This window comes from Vidua chalybeata, chromosome 4, assembly GCF_026979565.1.
Source record: "Vidua chalybeata isolate OUT-0048 chromosome 4, bVidCha1 merged haplotype, whole genome shotgun sequence".
NCBI lineage: Eukaryota > Metazoa > Chordata > Aves > Passeriformes > Viduidae > Vidua > Vidua chalybeata.
This window is the reverse complement of record NC_071533.1, coordinates 47,850,703-47,872,429: the sequence shown is the minus strand read 5'-3', so window position 1 is coordinate 47,872,429 and position 21,727 is coordinate 47,850,703. Positions and strand designations below refer to the sequence as shown.

General features: G+C 36.0%; 1 protein-coding gene across 1 annotated transcript in view; it reads right to left on the bottom strand.

Annotated features, from left to right (window-relative positions):
- GABRG1 (gamma-aminobutyric acid type A receptor subunit gamma1) overlaps nt 1–21,727 on the bottom strand; it is a 51,009-nt gene that overhangs the window by 10,832 nt on the left and 18,450 nt on the right. Inside the window, exons 3-4 of the mRNA XM_053940768.1 lie at nt 15,093–15,160; nt 1,755–1,975 (exon numbers count right to left, since the gene is read on the bottom strand). Of these exons, the coding sequence (XP_053796743.1) occupies nt 1,755–1,975; nt 15,093–15,160 (289 nt within the window). The remainder of the gene's footprint in view (nt 1–1,754; nt 1,976–15,092; nt 15,161–21,727) is intronic.

The window sequence follows — 21,727 nt, the reverse complement described above, 5'->3', positions numbered from 1 at the left end:
CATACATTGTGGGAGAGAGGAAAAAAGACTCTTCTCTACACTTTCAAGCAGAATACTTGCATCACTATGGAGATGCTTTTCCAATTTGTCAACTATGATCTATGCATTTACTGCCTTTACTTTCCACTTTCAGTTTTTCGATAGTTAAACACTCATAGAAAAAGAAAACAAGTTGAGCCTTGTGTTAAAAGCACCACAACTAGATCTGGAATCACTGATGGTGCAATGGGCAGACCAAGGGCCACCCTCGGAGGAGATTCTGTAAGGCTGGTTAACATTTTCACCACATCTGCCCCCTAAATTACCGACAAGGACAGAGTGGTTATACAGGGGAGCCCACGAATCTGGAGCACTGTCAGATCGTATTATTGTTCCTTCAATAAGCCAGATACGAACCTCTCGTTGTTTTACCTTAGGTCAAATTCAGGCCATATCTTCACCCATACAGATGTTTGTGTGTTACAGTGTGGGGAGAAAGCCTGTTCTGCTGTTGTTACCAGCTCGTTGCACTTTATTTCTCATTCTCTGACACAGTAATTCTAACCTACTGCTCTGTGAGGGCTCACACGATTTTTTGCTCATATTTATTTCCTTCTGTTACTTTGAATCTCTTTAGAAGAATTTTTCATTGAAAATGAATAGACAATGGAAGGGTAAAGTCCAAGTACGACTCTACAATTGCTAATTAGAAAAAAACAAAAAAAAATTAACATGTCAACAGAAGGGGGTCTCTAGAGACTTTTATAAACACCAACTCGCATAATAAACCATCTAAAAAGTGCTCTTCAGAGATGTCTGTATGCTCTCAAATGATGCATACTAGAGAAAAAATTCAGTGAAGAGAATCCCTGTAAAACATTCTAATTCTTCTTACATTTGATACATCAGAAATTTATACATTGTTCATACAACATATACTGCATATGAACATAGCATAAATGATTGAGAAGAAAGTCATTACAAGTGCCACATTTTGTTTTAAATGAATAAATAAAGAAATAAATAAACTCTTAAGAGCAAAATCATATTTATGGCATCCTCTGCATAGACTACTTCTTGATCAGCTCCTGATTTATTACAAGATTTGTTCAGCATATTTAAAAAATATGACAGAGATGACCCTAAAATACTTTCTGTAGACTACAGCCTTTCAAGAGCTGTTTGAAAAGTGACTCAAAAATCAGTACAGATAGCCTTAAGCTTAAAAGCAGCACACACATCTCCCATTTGCCAAGCAGAATTATCACCAAAATGTTTGTTTATGCCTGTTTTGGATGAACAGATCTCTTGATTTTAATAGCTTACAAGCATAAATATGTTAAGAATTACAAGCAGGACTGGGGCCTTAGCTTTAATCAAACTTCTTATAATTTTTATTATTTGAAGCATTTAATATTTTACTTACAGAATATAGCCTGGTGGAAATTAGATTGTGAAGTATTTTGACCAAAAATAATTTATCTGCAATATAAATGACAGACAACCATGATGCTATATACTATATAGTATCCTTTTTTAAATCTTGCCTGTACCTAAATGAGATCAAAATTTACTATCACCTTCAGCTGTCCTTAGGCAATTATCTCTGCATTATATTTCAATACTACGAATTTCATATTTTTTCATGATTGAATTATCTTTTTTATTTTCTTGTTTAATCAATTCCTTGCAAATTTGGTTCATATTCATTATTTTCATATCCCTGGTCATAACAGGGTTTTGGTTATTTTTCAACCCAAATAATAAAAACCCACCTTAGAGTGTATAATACTCTTCCATCATTCCAGATTCGAAGCAAACGATTGGGAGTTGTAATCCAGTGAGCATCAGATTTCCTTGAGTTCCGGAAGAAAGTGTCTGGAATCCAGATTTTTCCAACCATATTGCTATTAAGCATAAGCACCTTCATTGAGCTGTTAAATTTTAGACGACTGTCATACCAAGTCTGGGCAAAAATTATATCTATAGTGTATTCCTAAAAACAGAGAAACAACCATATCTATGTTTACATTTACCAGTGTCTGAAAGCCAACTGTTTTTTGACTCATATATAAATCCGAAGCTGCTTCCTCTATTCTTTTTTGTATTACCATTTGCATAGCAGACAGCAGCCAGTGAACCCAGAATGAGAGACAAAAGATGCACACAGCCTTCTGTCGCTACCTCCTCTCCCCTGACACACACTGATTACTTCAGGAAGAAGATATGTGATGGGAGTGTAACTTGGAGGTTCCCGCACAGTGCAATCACCTCTGGGGGCCCTGGACAGAAATTTAAGGGCAACCTTAGTACTTCAGGGTTAGACTATGTTAAGACAGATAGTCTGTATTTTTAAGAACCAAACAAAACAAGCTTTCTATGTTTTCCCCCAAACTTTTCAACACACAATTTAACATTTTTCAAGAAATTTCAGATTATGAAGAATTCATGAATATGTGGAAATTAAACATGGCAGCTTGCAGAACTATCTGTTACCATCTGCCTTGTACACCTACCAACATACCCACAAAAGTATACATCATCATAATCAAGAAGGAAATTTCCCTAAAGAAATTCCACTTTACTTATTGAAGCCTCAAGGAAGCTCCCTCTGTAATAGAAAATCAAATTCCTCTGTAGACTTATGACCAGAAAAGAAAGGTGAAAAACAAAATAAATAGATAAATGATAACCCCATTTTATGAAATAATTCTTGACATAGTAAAACTTGAGAGAGATATCAACACAGATGCATAAAAGAATTCTGCTTTTTGAAGAATCCAGCCAGTTGTTTCTGCACTTCAGACAAAGGGATAAAGCAGCAGCTCTCCGTGTGGTCAGAGCTCTAGACCATACTCCAGCCTTAATGGCAACAGTCTCACTGCCCGATGGCACATGTGATCTTTCCTGCACAGCTGCCCCATGAGGGCTTCAATGAGCAACTGAGCAGCTCCCCTGCAGGGAAAGAGCTGGAGACCAGGCTGAAACACTTAGTGCTGTTTGTTCACCTCTCAGTTACAGGTTGAATGGACAGGTGAAAGCGAGGAAGAGACAGTGTTCACACTCTTGCTTGAGCCAAAGGGTTAAGCTAAGTACTAGCTTACTAGTCAATAACAATGCATACTGCAATCAATTCTGGTTTTAAATAAAAGCTGAAGGCTTCATTGATTGGAGTGGATTTTTTGTTCATTCTCCTTTTAAGCAATCACAGCAGCCAACTGTACAAGTTACAGATTCCTTGCAAGTTTCAGCAACTGATAGCACCCATCTCTTAAGGAAGTTTGAGAAATTTGGCACTTCATCCTTGAGAAGTACAAAGGCAGATATTCCAGGTCTATCTTAATCTCTCTTAATTTTCCCACGTCTCCAGATAGGAGAAGTACAAATTCAGGAAACAGATATGCTCGAGGGAGGTTTCCTCTTGCTCTGTGATATATGGCAGATGAATTACCACCTGAACTGTGGTAACTCAGTGTTTTCAAAGGTTATGAACAACTAATGCACGAGGAAAACAGTGGAGAGGCAGAGAGACCAAAAATACTATAAAAATGCACTTTTAAGGTGACTTTGTTCCAAAACTCTGCACACTTCTTAAGAGTCAGTGCTATCAGAGGAAGATTCTGAAGGGCAAAACAAGTCCTTGACCGATTTATTTTTCTTTAAACAGAACTCCAGATACCTGTGAAAACCCAGGAACTGTTTAACCTTAAAATTCAGCTTTCTGTGCTCATTTTAGTTGTTACAACTGAAAATGAAACTTGCCTTTCTGTAGTATAAAGAGCCCAAGGCAGTGCACCAGAGAAGTGTTTTAATGGGCTTTAATGGGACTGAATGAGCAAAGATTTACGCATTGCCTTTACAATACAAATAGGAGAAAGAAAAAAAGAAGTGAGCAAAATCAACAGACATGATGAAATGTACGAAAAGCGAAGACCGTCTGAGTTTGAAGGTGCTATTCTAAGCAGCCACTTCACAGAAGTGATGCCTGGTTTGAGAAGAAAAATTATCAGAGTCATTATAATCAAATCCACCCAAGCAAGAAAACACAGCTTGTCATAGAATACCAACCACCCTAATAAACTGGAATAAAAAAGGAAGATTATTTTGAGCACAAAAAACAAGGGAACGGCCTCAACGGACTCAGATGCTCGTATTCTTTTACCTTTCAGTATTAAATGTGTGAGTATGTATCCTGTTAAATCCAAACAGCAGCACTGTGCCGGCTACTAAGTAGAAAATTAGTTCTATCTCAGATGAAACCAGCATGTATTAGAGGAGTTCTTTAGAAAACTTTTGGAAAAAAAAGAAAAAGAAAAACCACAAAAAAAACCCCAAGAACAATTCTTCACAGTACATTTAAACCTGTTCAAAACTAACCCAGTACACAATAATTTAACATCAGAAAATTAATAACATCTTGTTTCCAAGTGTCTTGCTGAATGTCAAATGAGATCCAAGTGCTACCCTCTTGTAACACATCTGAAGAGACTTGTCCTTCATTTATAAGCTCACACTTCTGCACTCAGACATATCCTTCTCCCTCTCCCTCTGGAATCAGCCAACTACAGGCATAATCCTGCCACTCATCCCATCTGAAAGACATGGACTTGCAGCCTCCCTAAAATTTATTTAAAAATAGGTAGAAAAATCACCACACTGTCTTTTCTGAGAGTACTATATTTCTGAAACAAGATGAATAAAAGCCCTATCTTTTTTGAGGGATAGCATAAGCAAGCACAACAGCAACAAGATTTATACAGTATTTTTTTAATGCAACAAATCTTTCTAGCCAACTATCTTGCTTTCCTTGTTTTCTTACAAAATTTAAAATTAACACTCCTATCACTTCTACTAGTCTTTCATGAAACTCACCATTTAATGCCACCGTGCAACCATAAAAATTGGTTTACTACCCTCTCTTTCAAATTAAACTAATGGTAAAATAGCCATGCAGAATCAAGAGGAATCCATCTATGGCTTTGTTAGTCACACCATAGCAGAATGCATGCTTAGCCTCACAGGGTTCAAGAACAATGGCACATATTGGCTCATATTTGGCATTTGATTAAATTGCTGAGTACTTTTTTTTCACAGCTGGCATGAAGTGCCCACCTGCCGAATTATTTACAGATAACTTCAATCCTCCTCCATCTCTTTCCTCTCTAAAAGATTGTAACAACCTCCAAAGGCTGGGAACAGTGTGACTAATCAGAGATTACCATTAAAGGGCCAGGCAGGGTACAAACTGTGACTACTGACAGAGTCATTGCCTGAGTGGAAGTCATTTAATATATGAAAACAATTACTTCAAACAGAGCAGGAACAGCTACTGAAGGGGGATAAATAAAATCCTCAATATGTTTCATTGTCATGAACAGTTCAATTAAAGTCAAGACTTTAAAACAGGTCAGTAAATTGCTTTTTTTATTTACTGAAAAGCTGTGAAAGAAAGAGAGGCAGATATCGTCTAATACATTTGTTTCTCTTTCTAAACTGCATCACACAAATTCCAATATAATATCAATAAGGACAGGATAAAATGTAGCAAAAAAAAAAAAAAGAATTTCTGGATATTTTGCCTGACAGTCCAACAACTGATTTGATATTCCACAATAAAAAAAAAATTGTGGAGAAAGCAAGTAACAAGTAGCTAAATTATTGGCTAGATTACGTTAAGTGCAACATATTTTGTTTGAGAACAAGAGAAAGTGGCCTAGTTCTGTTTTCTGAAACAGAAAATCAAGGCAGAGTCCCAAAACCAAATTCAGAACTAAAAAAAAAATTGCTGCAAACTACAGACCTACAATGAAGCTAATGACCAGCGAATTTCATAGAAAAATAAATAAAAACATATTCCTATCATTTAATCTTTGCTCAGAAACCCACCCCAGCTTTTCTTCCAGATTCAAGATTTTGTGTGAAGGGCACCTCAATGCTCCTGTAATGACACATTCTGAAATCTGTTTCATATGGAGCCCCTAAAAGCAGTTCAACTAACAAGTTGCCATGACTTTAGTCAGTTATTTTATCATTATATTCTGTTCTGCATTCTAATTTCTTAAACTAGAATTCAATGTCAGTGAGGCAGGGAATTTTTCAGAAAAAAAAAATAAGAAGGGGAAATTAAAGAAAGCATTCTATCAACCTATATGTTTTCACAGTAAGAGGTGTGATTTCATACTAAATACCAATTTAGTATTCTGATGAAAAGATTTTAAAAACAAACAAAAAAAAAATCATAGACAAAACCAGTAACCACATGTTTTCCTAAGAAGTAAGCACAAAATAAAGCATCAAGCATTAGCCAATTTATCTTCATTTTCCCAGAGTGGTGCCAGTAAACATTCATAACCTTTACCTTTTCCCTCACCCAAATTTCTTTGGACATCAATAAGGGGGTATAAAGTAATTTATTAAAATACTTAACCTATCCTTGATGTATAACCTCTCTTAACAAAATGTTGAAAATGTGGCTACTCTCCTTCATAGGTTACTTTAAAAGCCCTTTAAAGAGATTTTTTGAGCTGCTTCAGGGACAATGATGGTTTCAGAAATTAATCCCCATAACTGAGACCAAAGCAAAAATAAAAATTTTTGGTTTAGTAAACTATTTTAGTTTGGTCACTAAAGCAATCTGAACTTACTGACCTTAGGGTGAAACCTAATAGATCCAACAGACCACAGCACTTCTGACACATACCTGTAATACTACATTAATGATACTGCAGCCATGGAAGAGGTGAGGGCTGCAGGAAATGCAGTGAACAGAAGTGCATAGTGTCTGCTTCCAGAGTCTTTTAATCAGTCAGATTGCTGTAACTGTACAGATAATCACACTGGAGGATGCTATGAGAACATATGCACAGGGTAAGTGTGCATAATCATAAGTAAGTGTGCATAAGTAAGTGTGCATAAATCATATCTACAGAAGGTGAGGGAGTACAGCAAGACCAACATAGTCACAATTCAGAAAAAAAAACTCACTCTTCACATCATAATTTGGCATCTGTGCTAATCTAGTCCTTATTTTGAACATGCAAATTGGCAGATGCAAACAACAAAGGCAAGACTTATTTCAGTGTCTTGTAGATTATGAGCTATCATTAAAATCTTGCCAATAGTGAAAAGATTAGCTAGAAAAGTAACTAAAGCACTTCAGCAAAATCTATGTTTTTATTTTGTCAGCTTAGATTTTGGTAATTTGAAGAGAGCATAAGGAGAGGAAGTAGATAAGTTATATACATAATCTATATACATTCTCATGGTAAAAGTTACATAAAAAGTTTTTATTTACTTTTCAATAGAATATTGAATATTTCAGACAGTAGCTCTCATGAACAAATATTAAACTCTAGAAAGAACTAGAGAACTCAGAACAAAACAGTACAAAAACCCACAACAACAACCAAAAAACCCCCAAAAACTGAAACAAAAAACCCAACCAAACATAAAACCCCCACAAAAATAAAAACAAACCAACCACCAAACGTGTAAATACATATATATCAAAAACACAGGAATAAATATATTAAGGATTTGGTTTAGAGATTGTCAATAGTGATTTATCTGCTCCATTGACTGTACTTTCTAAATTAAGCAGCTACATTTACCTTCCTGTAATTAGAGACACTCTAGACAAAATTGGACTCACAGGCAACTTTAACAACAAAGCCTTACATTACTCAAGCATACACGACTTTGTAGTTTCCATTTATAAGCAAAGGGAATGCTTCACCGTTCAGTATGGTGCAACTGTTTTCAAAGCTAGACTAATTGCAGTTACTGCTCAGTCTTTAATGTAAATGGCTTTCTTGCCATGGTTAAAAATCCCAACATTGATGGCAAACAGACTTATCTATGGCTTGGTTTCTACTCTGCAACTCCTGTAAAATATATGATCTTACATGAAATACAGTATACCTATTTGTTTTTCTAGTTGATGGGGCATAAATCAGTTCCAAACATCAATCATCTGCTATGCTATATAAGGTATATAATACATAAGAGCATGTACAGACATCAAGAACTTCCTAACTCACTTACTGGTCTTACTCGTCTCAAGAACATAACTTGTTGTAGGGATAAACCTCTGCAATAGAGACACTACTGTTACTCAAAAAGGCAACATCTCAATCAGCATTTACTGTATGCTGCTGAATTACACACTTCAATAGAGCCCAAGAAAAAGTGTTTTAAACGTGCATTCTCCATGGTGGTCTAAATAAGCACCCAGATGTGAAAGACTCAGTGAAATTTAAAATAATGCAAAACCAGAGTAAAATGCAAGCCAAGATCCACAGGCAGGGAAGTTGCATTCACTTATCAGCAAAAGCATATTCCATTTCTTAATAGCTACTTGGTCAGTGCAGTCAGCCCTGCTGCCAAGGGAGCAAGGCAACACTCTTTCCAGGGGTAGGGTTACTTTCTTGGTAAACAGCTTGGAGGTGCTGCTGCAGGACAAAGCTTCCAGACTGTTCCCTCATCAGCAAAGTGAACTTCCTGTAGCACGAGCCGTGAGGAGAAAAACCCAGCTATAGCTCCTGGCTTTCAAGAGGGAATGAGGTTCTGTAGTGTCAGCTCTGATCCTGACAGCAGCCCTTGTAGGGGCCAGGGAATGAGAGCAGCTTTGGTGGCCATGAAAACCTCTGTGATAAGAGCCACTGCTGAGGTCAGCCCCTACTACAACAAGCTGTGACCAGCTATTGCAACAATCAAAGCACACCCTCTGCCTCTCTTCTCCAAAACCCAGTTCAAATCTAGGCCAGCAGAATTATCCACCCAACTGGAATGGAGTACAACGTATGACTGTATAGACAGACAGAGAAGGAATTAAAGAACAGGTGTGTAATGCTCTTCAATTTATCTTATAGCTGACACAGAGATAAGAGGTACAGACAAAAATTAAATGCATCTTGTCTTAGCTGCAGACACAATGGACACAATACAGCTGAAGAAGACAGAAAGTATTTGGAGAGGATATTAGGGCACAGGAAGTAACGATAAATTACACATCAGAGCAGACAAGTAGTCTGTGCATCTTTGGGGTGAAAAGAGACTAAAGTACTGTTTGGGTTAGCTTTAACTCTAGTTAAAGCTAAATCTTTACCTTCTGAATGAAGTGCTATGTAATACTTACATTAACATTACTCTTGGTTTAGATCATCTCGGATCACAACTGAACTATGCAGGCACTCAATATTGCTTATACAGGATACATAACCTCTGCAAGGAGCTGATGGCTTGAATTTAACATAAAAGGCAAGATTTGAAAAGCCAACAGGGGCATAATTAAAGACAGCGACTTTAGCACAACATGAGCTTAATTCTTTGTGATATTTTGTAAACTTCACAAAGAGGGAAAAATGGGAAATGAGCAAAAGGAAAAGTAAGTTTAAACAGAAGCAAAGTGAGAAACAATGAAGTGGCTTTGCAGACATTTATAGGAAGTTCCTTTCAAGCATAAAGGGCAGCTTGGGAGAAATTGATAAAAAAGTTGAAAGTATGGGAGCAGAAACTAGCAAGATCTGAGGCAGGAAATGGCCTCTTGAGGAAAAAAAAAACCAACTAAAAATCGCTGAGGACAGGTTTTGAAGTACCTTGAAAGTGAAAGGGAACAGTTTATATGTGAAATCCAATGAAAGACAAGACAAAAGAAGAACCTGAGCAAGAGATAAGTCAGTAGAAAAAGTGGAAAATTCTACCTATAGGACATCTCTAGATAGAATAAGTGGAGCCATGCTGCAACTGGAAAGGTTACAGAAATACTGAAGTGTAACAATGGGGAATTTCATGTGATAGGTTAAAAAATAAAGAAATACAAAATCCCTTTGTATTCCGAATTTGCAAGACTAAAACTGAGACCCTACTCCTGGTTTTAAGATCCATCACGTTACAGAAAATTTTTAGATTTCAGTCCTTAATGACATAGAATAATGATTATTCACAACAACTTGGAGTGAGCAAGAGGCTAAAAGTTGTAAGCTTTAAAGCTGTGATTCAGCCATATTGAGCTAACAAAACTATAAACACAGATGAATGACACAGGACAGAATTTAGACTCCTTATGACAAAAGGAGACACAGAATAACAGGCTATTGACAAAGAAAGGTGGCTAAATTTGTGCATGAAACTTCCAAGAAGGAACTGAGCACAGGAGAAGAAAAGGTGACTGTGGAAGATCTACTGTACAGAAGCAACAAAGAAAAAGCTTTAAGAAATACATTCACATCAATACTTAAATAGATCAAGTGTTACAAACACAAGAAACTAAGAGACTTTATCACAACACACTGACAGATTGACCACAGATAAAAAGGAAGCTTTTTCAGAATTGTTGTCTAGCCCTATCCACGTCCACAGCTCAGCACTCTTGCCATTTCTTCAACAAGTTACAGGATCACAGATTAGTGTTGTGCAACTACAGAGCACTTATATCTGAAATCTCAGGTACTTCAGAGGCAGTTTGGTTATTGTTCTGGCTGTGAATGCTAAGAATCTGAGATTAAACAAACAAGATTTCCAAACAGTACGGTGAAATCAGGGGAGTGAAGTAAAAATAAACAATAGTTGTCATAGTAGTAATACTACTACTACTACTATATTGATTATTATCATTACTTCAACCATGCCAACTGTGGCTTAAGTGATACAATGGTACAATATGAAACCAGTATTTCCTAAAGCGTGAACTAATCTAAGATTTAAGAACCAACCACAGCACGAAAGGACTGCAGCCTTACATAATAGCAATGCTATAATACGGCACATAGAAATTAGGCCATATTTCACAGCAAAGAGCATAGATTTTCCTAGTGACTCATATGGAGCCTTCAGTACCTCTCCTGGCTTCATACCTATTAAGGGACAATTGGTAAACTGCTGCTGAAAACAGGAAAAATACTGAATGCTGTTTAAAGTCAGGACTGAAAAGATGTCTGTTCTCTGCTTTGGTTTCAGAAGGCTGCAGCAACATTTGTCAGTTGTACAGTAACTGCATTTTCCCTCACCCCTCACCATACCCTTCAAGTTGTTCACAGGAATTGGGACCAACTGCTGAAAAGGAACCAGATTAATCAATTAAAACTAATCTTTTTGGGGAATAAAAAAAGAGAGAACAATCATTAAATTGTACTTGTGAAATATTACTCAATTTCTAGAGATGGTAACATAAGAAATGCTAGAGAAATATTTGGTTTGACATTTAAGTATATTCCATAAAAAAAACCCACAATGCTCAAGGTTACTGGAAAAATATTTACTCAGCTGCTGTACATGAACAGCGTCCATCAATCTCAAACAGTTATCTGAGTAAGCCAATTAACCATTATCACTTGTAGTGCTGACAGGCACCACAATGATTGGAATCTATCTTCCCTAACTGAAATAAAAATGTAGATTGGGAAAAAGAATATAATTCTAGCTTCTTTCAAAGAAGATACTGTACAATAAGAAACAAGTAATAGTCAAAGACCCATTGGTACTTTTGTCCTGTCCTATGAACAAATTGATCACAGAATTCCTGCCATTTGCAGAAGAATTAAACCAATCTGCATAAAGTGCATATACTTGACTTAACAAAAATTTCCATTGCTTGCACACTGAATCCACACAACTTTTAAGAAGCCTCATAAATTCTCAAGTATGGGCCAAAGTGCATCCCTTATGATCTTCCTTTCATTCAGGAAGCTGCCAGTTTTTCCAGAAGGATGCTATGGGAGATGGTGTCAAATATTTTACTGAAGTCTAGATAGAACACAGCCTTGCCCTCGTCTACTAAGCTGGTCAGTTTGTCATAGAAGATTAGGTTGGTCAAGCTGGACCTTACTTTCACAAGTCCATGTTGGCTGGACTTGATACCCAGGTAGTCCTGTGTGGTAAACACATTCTTCTCTCTCTCAAGATTTTTTTATAGAGGAGCACAGAGAGAAGAAAGAGAAAACAATTTCTATTTCTGCTCTTTGTTTTTCTCATGTAGAATGTTTGGAGAATTGTTTACCTGGGGTGATTGCTTGATTAGATTGTTGTGAGGATTGTTGGAGCCTCATGGCAAATCAAATCCACCTGTGTCTAGACTCTCGCGAGAGGGTCACAAGTTGTTAGTTAGTTAGATACAATAGAAAAAGTAAGTATGTAGTTTTAGTATCTCCTTTAGATAGTATATTAATGCATTATATTATAGTTATAATAAAGAAATCTTTCAACCTTCTGAACTAGAGTCAAACATCATCATTTCCTCCCACCAAGTTCACTTACATTTACAATAGTCCTAAGTGTGCCACGTAATGGCACTTAGCTGCATTTTATGTGGCTGTTGCACAATACATAGCATGGATTAGCTCTAAAAGACAGATTCAAAAATGTTTAGACTTAATATTATAAGCCTAAATACTCTGGTGATCCAGATACTTATTTAAAGTGTTTACTCAGGATGCAGATGCCTGAAGAGATCACAAGCTCTAGGAAAATGTATCTTAATCATGGGGTGACTATAGAATCTAAAATGTTGTGTAGATCTTGCTAAATAGTAAAAGTCAAAATACAACAGCCTTCAAAAACAAGGTCTAATGAATGTCATGCATAGACCTCAATTACAAAAGTGGAAGTTTATCAAATAGCAAAACAGACAAAGTTTATCAAATAGGAAAAGAGACAATTAAAAAACCAAATATGTTTCTTCTCATAGTATGCACTCTCTAAAGCTTTCAGACAAACATACTCCCTTGATATGCTGCTTCAGCATCACTGTTAGAAAAAATACCCTCTACGTCGTGCCATATTGTGTCCAAACTTGATAGTTAAAGGACATCATTTGCCAGAGTGAATTAACATATCTGGGAAATGAATAATCCAGTGGCGATTGGAAATCACAGAAAATGTCTTCTCTTAGTACATGATAAAACTGGGGGCTAAAGACAGCCCTTGAAATGGAAGTAAATTTTGGATTATTAGTTAAAAATCTCAAACATTACTGACTCCAGGGAAAGTGCCTTCCTAATGAAATCAACAGCTCACATAAAAGGAGCTTACAGGGTAAAATTTGTTATTATATATTTTGCTGAGACTGTTGTTTCCCAGAATAAAAACTTTTTTGGAAACCTTAATCAAATTCTTTTCAAGTATATGGTTTTACTTATTTTTACAAAGGTTTGATCTCTGTACTGAGGTTAGGTGCTTATACAAGCTATGTTCTTGAAGTGCAAACCCAGTGAAAGCAATTGCCCTTTTATGAGGGCCACAGTAGTTTTAGATTTTAATTTAAATTGCTAAGTAGCTTTCTGTCCATTTTTAAAAAACATAGAAAAGTTTTTAAAGTCCTTTATCTTGGTAACATTTACCTTATTACCTTTTGGTGGTGTGCTTCATTATTTTTTTCTTTAAAGAGAAATCAGAAGGTTGGAGAGAAACATCCATTATTAATTATCAGGATCCCAGTCTCTAGTGAAGTAATATACCTTTTCAGTAGGATGCCAATTGTTACCCTGCACTATAAGCTAGCATGGCTGGATTTTACTAGCAGCATGGCAAGGACATCATCACCTAGGTCTAGCACAGCTCTAGCAGATGTGGAGAGACCTCTAAACAACTGACATGCAATAGTTCCATGGCTATACTCCCAGGCCCTGGGCCGAGTAAGCAGAAGGAAGCTGTGGGCACACGAGAGGTCAAGGTTCATAACTGAACTATAGCTGGAAGACTGCCCAGTGGCTGTAGAGACAAGAGGAGGGTATGGGAGATGGGGCAGGGCTATTCTGCAAAGCCAGCCATGTGCTGTCTCTCTAAAACTAGAACACTAAAGCTGTACGCATTTCTCATGTTCAGTTCCAGTGTGTGCAATACCTACTGGCCACAGGCTGAAGAGTTTACATAGGTTACTGGAAAAAGAAGTCTCTACCACTTGTTAGATCCTCCTTACACATCTTCACAGTTTGCTTCCACAGTAAGTTCCTTCAGAAGAGGATTAGACAGAGAGAAGCAAAAGAGAAAGACTGCAGAAGGGAGACAGACAAAACAAACACCCTTACACGGGACATGGAAGCTGGAAAATTTTCCCCACCTCAGCCACTTTTATGCTCTATCACACATTTCATTACATACAGTCCTGGCCTGAGACACAGACTTCCCTGCCACAGCCCCAGGTAATGACAGCCCTAAGCTGGTTAGACCATTATGCTAGAATGAATATCCTTTGCCACAGACCTGCATCTTTTCCCACAGTACCTAAGTACCACTGGATTTTCTTGCTTGGCTTCCTATCACTGGAAGTCGTTGCTCTCCACTCCTACATGATGACATACATCTAAACCACAAAATCCTTAACCATAATGGATAATTACTGCACTCTCTGGATGCACTGGCATGCTCCAGCTTCTGAACAAAACTTTTCTCTGCCATGCAAATTCAATACTGTCAGCAATTCTGTAGGGAGGAAGTAAAGGAGGTAAGTTTTTCATACAACACATAATCTAAGAGAGCTAAGACAATACCACATCCTCAACTTCCTCATAAGTGCTGTTACTTCAGTGTTGGTACTAAACAGATAGGTCAGATCTCAACAGGTGTACCACAGACTAGGTGAGATGTGTTGCTTAACTTCTAAGGAACCAGTCATATACACACACACACTGAAAAGGACACAGAAGTCTAAATGGAAAAAGAAGGACAAAAAATTCAAATTTTGCTTTCTATGAATTTGAAGAAAAACCAAACAAACAATAGATCACTTCACTGAAAAGAGTTTTATTCAAATACTGTGTCAATTGTTATTTTTCTTAGGCTCTGAAGAGTAGCTCCAGGAAATCAAACCAGGCCAGAGATAAACCAGATATACACAAATATTGTGGAAATGTTCAACACAAACTAAAACAAGGACCTGATATCTGATTCAATGTACTCTGTGTAACCTCACTTTTTTAAAAGAAAAACTGTATTTTTAAAATTACAACGATTTCAAACAGAGAGATTAAATGTACATCTGCGATAACTACAATCATATCCAACAGCATAAGAATACACAGTAAGCAATAAAAAAAAATTTTAATGAGATTAGAATTATTTCATAATATTATCCCATAGCAACATGCAGATGATATCTTGCATCAATAATCAAAACTTACCATATTGATTGGGTCAACTGGACCGATGCTGTTAACATAGACATCTGTTTCAATTACCGTAGTTCTCACTAAACAAAATAGTAACCATAACAATTACACATTTAAGTAATTCTTAACTTTTTTTTTAAGTAACTAACATTGTTAGTGCAATTTAATTTGTTTAACTAAAAACAGCATATCTGGTATTCTTTTATTAGATTCAGAATAATTAAATTTCTGGTTTGTTCATTCTGTGAAGGATCATATATGACTCGGCTCTCTTATTTCATATGACTTTTTTGAATTATCAACTTGAACTTTTCAGTTCGTAATGCAATCTCCACCTGTGCTTTTTGATCAATATAAGATAGATAAAATGGTAGAGAAATTAAAAACAAATAAAAGAAAAAAAAAAAAACCCAAAACTCTCTTCCAACATAAAAATACAGTCCTAAAAAGAAAACAAGTTTGGAACATTTTTTTCATACAACAAACCATGAGGTCTGGGACAAATGTGTTTATCAGCTGCAAGGAATCAATATGAAGTGCCTTCTATCAATTTCTACTGAGAATATGTAACAGATAAAAAATAACTTTTCACCACAGGTTTACTCAATTCATAAAGCTATAGCACACCTAGGGATTACTAATGTTCTTTCATCAGTTGGATTAATACACTGGTTAAAACACCAAATTGAAAGCCTGTCAATAAAAATAACTTAAGAGTTAAACATTACCAAACTTATTTTTCTTTAAAAACAGGGTAAACACTCTCACTGTGTAGAAAAAAGACCAAAAACTTTAAAAATTTTATTCCATTACAGAATATACTCTCTGTGCATTTTCAGAAGGACAAGAAGTCTAAGAGTGTCCATAAAAGGCACACCTGAAGTACAGGAGGCTCTGATAGTTCATTTTTTTCCTCCTAACTGGTTTATACAGAAAAAAAAGGGCACAAATGAAAGAGGAGAGGATGAATTTTTATTTCATCATTTTACCAAGAATCTTCTTCTAGTTTGCACTGGAGAACCAGAATGTGAACACAAGAGGATATATGTCCTTGTGCCCAATGGAATGAAGAGGGATAATAGTCATAGAGCTCTGATAGTCCTTTTATGGTATGGCACAATAAAATAAGCATCTCTTTCAATATGCAGATAAAAAAAAGTGGGAAGGTACAAACAAAAAGGCATTTTGATTTTATAGGAGAGGGACCCTAGGTCATCAGATTTAATTTTTTGATACAGCAAAATTCCAGAGATTGCCAGGGGTTAACAACAAAACTAATTTCTGAAAACTCTACAGAAAGAAAGACTGTAACACTGACATCATTGCCAGCTACAATGCCAGGCAAGATGCATTTCCTAAATATCCCAAGATACCTTTTCCCTGCCAAGCTCACCTGGGAGGAAATTTGCCCTGATTCCAAATCTGGTTAATGGTGTGAACATAAGCCTGACAGAAATACACACTAGTGAGGCTGCACAAAGGATTTTCTGTAGGACCACAGAGCACAGAGTCACTTGATCACCATCCTGTCCTCAGCATGCTTCAGAGAAAGTTTAAACAGATTCTGGAAACCAATTTAATTCCTGGGGGGGAAAAAAATAAGTACTTCCTGCAATGATACTTATGGGTCTCTTCCAACTCAAAATATTCTGTAATTCTGTTATTTTTTGATTCTGAGCAGCAAAGGTTTCCAATTTCTGCAGAGCTCATAAAGGAAGGTAGACAGCACAAGAACTCATACACACAGACTGAAATATCAGAGTAAGAAAAAAGTTTATCATGCATGTATATGACCATATATATAACATAATCCTTTTGACATATATCGCATTCTGCAAACAGATATCCTCTTCCTTTAATTTGCAATCCTATTTATATTTGTAACAGCAGCCCCACTGCTAGACCAGAACACAAGGAGGTGGAGCAAAGTATATCTTGCCTTATCCCTCAAGTAATGTTGAATACTTCATTGAAATACAACTCACAGGATTCTTTCCCCTCCATCTCCTTTTCCCCCCTCTCAATTCCAGTTATACTGAAGGAGCTAAATACTCTGCAGATGCAGCCACTCCCTTTCCAACAGTCTTTGTGTCATCTGCCAACTTTACTACAAAAATGAATTGCTAAAATAATTCAAAATATCATTATTCTAGATCAAAAATTTCCTATTAGTCCACACTATAGATATCCCAGCCACTGGCATCCTTTATTAACAACTAAATTTCAGTTCTGTCAATGACACAATTTTTAATGAGGGCTGTGTCAATTTTAAGAAATTCCAACTTGCATCATGCAGTACTCATTTGCCACTAGGGCTTTCCTGTAGTGAGCCACTCAGTTCATTTTGCCTTTTCCATACTGCTCTGAGTAAGATTATTAGAAGTATCAAGAGCCAGTGAACAGTTTAAAAAACTGCCTCTGTTGAAATTACTTTAATTGACATAAACGATCCAGAGAAACTCAATTCAAGAGGACTGCAAGAAGCTTATTTTGTTACCTTAGACCTTCTGTATAGTACAGAGAAATGTACTTCTGAATTAGAAGGATTAATTAACACTTGTGTTCTTGAACTAGAAGTGGTAACAGTTCATGAAAATGACAAACCCTGAAGGAAAATACCTTATTGATACTTTGAGAGGAACAAATTGAGAAGATTTTCTGACCCTGACTTCTTCCTATTTTACTTTAAAACTTGGTATCAGCCCTGAAAACACAAGTAGGAAGAAGGCTATTTAACATGTCTTGCATGAAGTGCAGAGCAGCAGTGTTCCAAACAAGGGGAGAAAGGGCTTGAACACTTTAAATATTTAAACTGAAAGACAGTATGATGCAGGCTAGAGGAAAGCAAGAAGGTGAGAAGACAAGAGAGTGCATATTCAAGAGGAAGGGAGAGACAGAGAAAGAAGAGCACAAAGGAGCAGCTGACCACATGGTCAGCTCCTAATGTAGCTGAAGCACACAGGGAATCTGACTGGTAAGCCAAATCTAGAGAGATATACTCACTTTCTGATTTCCTGCTTTGACTTTTTTTTTTCACTAGACTAAACTTCATCTGGTTGTAAAAATTATGAAAAAATGTTTATTCCTGATAAGAAAAATCATAGTGATAAAAATCTATCTCCATCATTGACAAATTATTTTAGTAATTGCCCCTGATATTCAAAGTGCCTGGTTTTTAGCCTACATTTTTGCAGGCTCAATTTCCAGCTTTTAATGTTTGATATATCTCTTCTTGCTACACTTAAGAGCTCTTCTTATCGGCTATTCTCATTCTATAAACACCTATCTCCTGACACAAATAATTATCATTATTGTAAAAGTCTAGAACATTGCACTTTTTATTGCTTAATTCTGCTATTTTCATTCCTCCAATCCATTACTTCAATACATTCACCTGGAGCATGGTAGTCCATCTAAATTCACTAACCCAATAGTTTACCACAATTACCTCATTTTCTAATGAAGGTCTAAGTTACATTACTTTTGTTTTTAATTAATGTTTCTTATGCTCTTTAACTTTAACTAAGACCATTTTTGTAACTTCATTCAGGCTTATTTTCTTTGAGCATGTTTTCTATAACTCCTCGTTACTTGCCTAAAGAAGCATCCCCTACAGTGATAAAGCAGTTATTCATCAAATAAATTGGGTGACTACCATATCCAGAAATAACAGAGTCCTTCAATTGTAATAGCTTTTAATGGAATAATACAATTATCACAATCAGCTATCTAAGGTTATTACTTACATGGCTACTTATATTGAAAATTCAGCCTCAAGTGTCTACAGCAGGCTTCCAGGTCAACCTCTGAAGAATTTTTTCAAAGTGATTTTGATGAAAGCAGACCCCTGTTCTCTTAACTTTTTACCCTTCTATTTAAAATAAATCTGTCTTTTGCAGATACTCCTACCCCACCACTTTTATTATTTCCATGATTTTCTATGCAGTGCGCATGTCCAGTATCTTCAACATTCCCTGAATATCTGCGCCTACATTTTGCTCTTGTATTTTGATTTTCTTCAATTCTTGGAAAATATTCTTAAACTCAAAATACATCTCTCTCTAACTTTCCTTGATATTTTCCTACTTGTTTTGCTGCCTGGAAAAAAACTCAAAATCTTTCCAAACAGTGTTAAAATGAGAATGTAAAAGCAAGTCCTTAATGGAAAGCATTCACGGTGGTACAATATGGCAATATGAACATGTGATACAGTATTTCTACATTTTTTATAAGGTTATTTAACTAGTATATCTAACAAATATTGTCCAAGTAGAAGAACAGTTGGTTAGGTAATTTCCTCTGGGTTCTGCCCCGTTAGAGCCCCCCCCCCGATCCTTTAGCCCTCCACGTTATTGTGTTTACAATGTATGGTGCAAAACAAAGTGTCCTCGCTAGACTAATAAATAGAATTTCAAGAACGTATTAGTAAGAGTTTGTTAAAAGATAGGAGAAGTCAGGAAAAGTACTAGAAGTTATAACTATGTATTAACAGTCTGCAATGTTACAAATATATTAAAAAAATATAAAAATCTTTAGGCATAATTTTGAGCTTATTACTTTTCTGCCTATATCAAAATTTCATCACTGCTACACTAGGAGTACCTGTTCAACAGAATACTTTCTAATACATTTATTTTTTGAGAATTAGCACTTCTGATTGAAAGTCCTGTATTTTCCACGTATTCTTTATATCTCTTAGAACATGACTATTTACCTTAGTGCACTTGAGAGATGTAAATATTTACCCATGCCCCGCTTATAGGGCAATAACAACTATCCAAATTTCTCCAGGTATCCAATTTTTCTACATCCATGAGCAGTTATCCTTAAATTCCCACCATTCTTAAAATTTCCATCAGTGATGACTTGTCTTTAACTCTTCAATTGAAAACACCCACTAAAGTGGTAGATATGTGACGACTGTTTCCTATTTTTAATTAAATTCTCAGTGCAGCTGTGTTTCACACATACATACATCACTGCTGGAAAAAGTTATCCGTACATTGATAGGATAATATTAATATATCAGTGTCCCTAGGATGAGAAAGGTGAAAAATGAGAAGCCAGAATTCTTTCCTTTAAAAAGGAAAGTTCAAAAATAATAATAATACTTTGATGCAGGACTAGAGCTGAAACAGTGTGGTTTTAAAGTCATGCACCCAGAAGGTAATGTTACAGTGAGAATAATATTGCTTTATTGGTATATCAACACTCCAAGGTTGTATCTCTAATCAAACATATTTATACCATAGATAGGAGACTTTATCTGATAACTTCTACTACTTCATACTGAGTAGAAGAATGCTAGAACATTTATGCTCCAAACACCCCAAGCCTACTACATAAATCAAGTTAAAGACTAGTAAGATTACGAAGCATAGCAAAGGGTAGAAGTTAAGTAATTCCTACAACTCATGGATATTTGAATGAGACAAACAGAGAAATGACAGAGTGGTTTTCCCCTATTAAATTTCAGTATTGCCTCCAAATTTTCAATTTTCATTTGGCTCTCCTTTAACATCTCCCTCAACTAACTGCATGTTTAACAATTAAACTCTTATCTCACTCTGAGATGCTGAAATTCTGTGTCAACACCATGAAGAAAACTAAATTCTGCTCTGGGATTCAAACCCAAAAAGTCCATGTTCAAAACAAAAAATGTTGCTATTGTAAATGAGCTTTGTAATTCAATCATAAGAACATCCTGTGGGATTCTAGTGGTTTGAAAGATAATGAAAATTCCAGTTCAATAACCTTGTTGTATAAGAACTGACATACACTCTGAAGAAATGAATCTGACACCAGATTTTATCCACATATTTGAAGCAGATTAAGATGAATAAACTATAGCCTGATTTTGTTTTTGTCTGTCAAATACCTGCTGCAGTTCCCAAACAACTGGACAGAATGAAGTGCTTTCACCTGAAGCCAGAAATTTCATCTTATGTTGTCCAAAACTTCTTCCTTGTGGCAGAATCATACTTAACATTTGTTCTCTTCAAAACAAAGTGAATACTCCCAAATGTTTCCTTTTTCAATTACTCCAGCTGATTATTCACGAACTTTATGTTCTAGTATAGTGGATGGATGCTGGCCCCAGATAGGTCATATTGGTACAGAACTTTTGAGAAGAGGTACATTTATGTGAGAGAAGCTAGAACTAAGTGTCTTCTTTTGGGAACTGATATTTTGAATCCAAAAAGATGTACATTGATTTACTCACAAAAAAAGACAGTTTTTGTCCTAACAAGACTCAGAATATAACCAGAAAATGAAGGTAAGAATTGCATCAAAATTCTTCCATGCCCATCTAAATGCATTTGACATGTCAGAATAATTTCCTCCTCTTTATTTGTTCCATTTACTTGTAAGTTTTATGGGGAGAGAAGAAAAAAAAGAATTCTCTGTTCTTTCATCCCCACCTGCAAGCTAATCATCAGAAGGAATCATAGAACAGACAGATTTCCTCACAATTACTTTTCTGTCTGTTGCATCAAACGGGGAAAAACCAACAGTAAGCTAAACATTTGTCACACATTGAGAATTTAAGGGAAAAGATGCTGGAGGACTTTTCACATTGTCTAAATGTTTTTAGTTAATTCAATTAAATGAACATGAAGGAAAAGACTTAAACCAAACTTCATGAG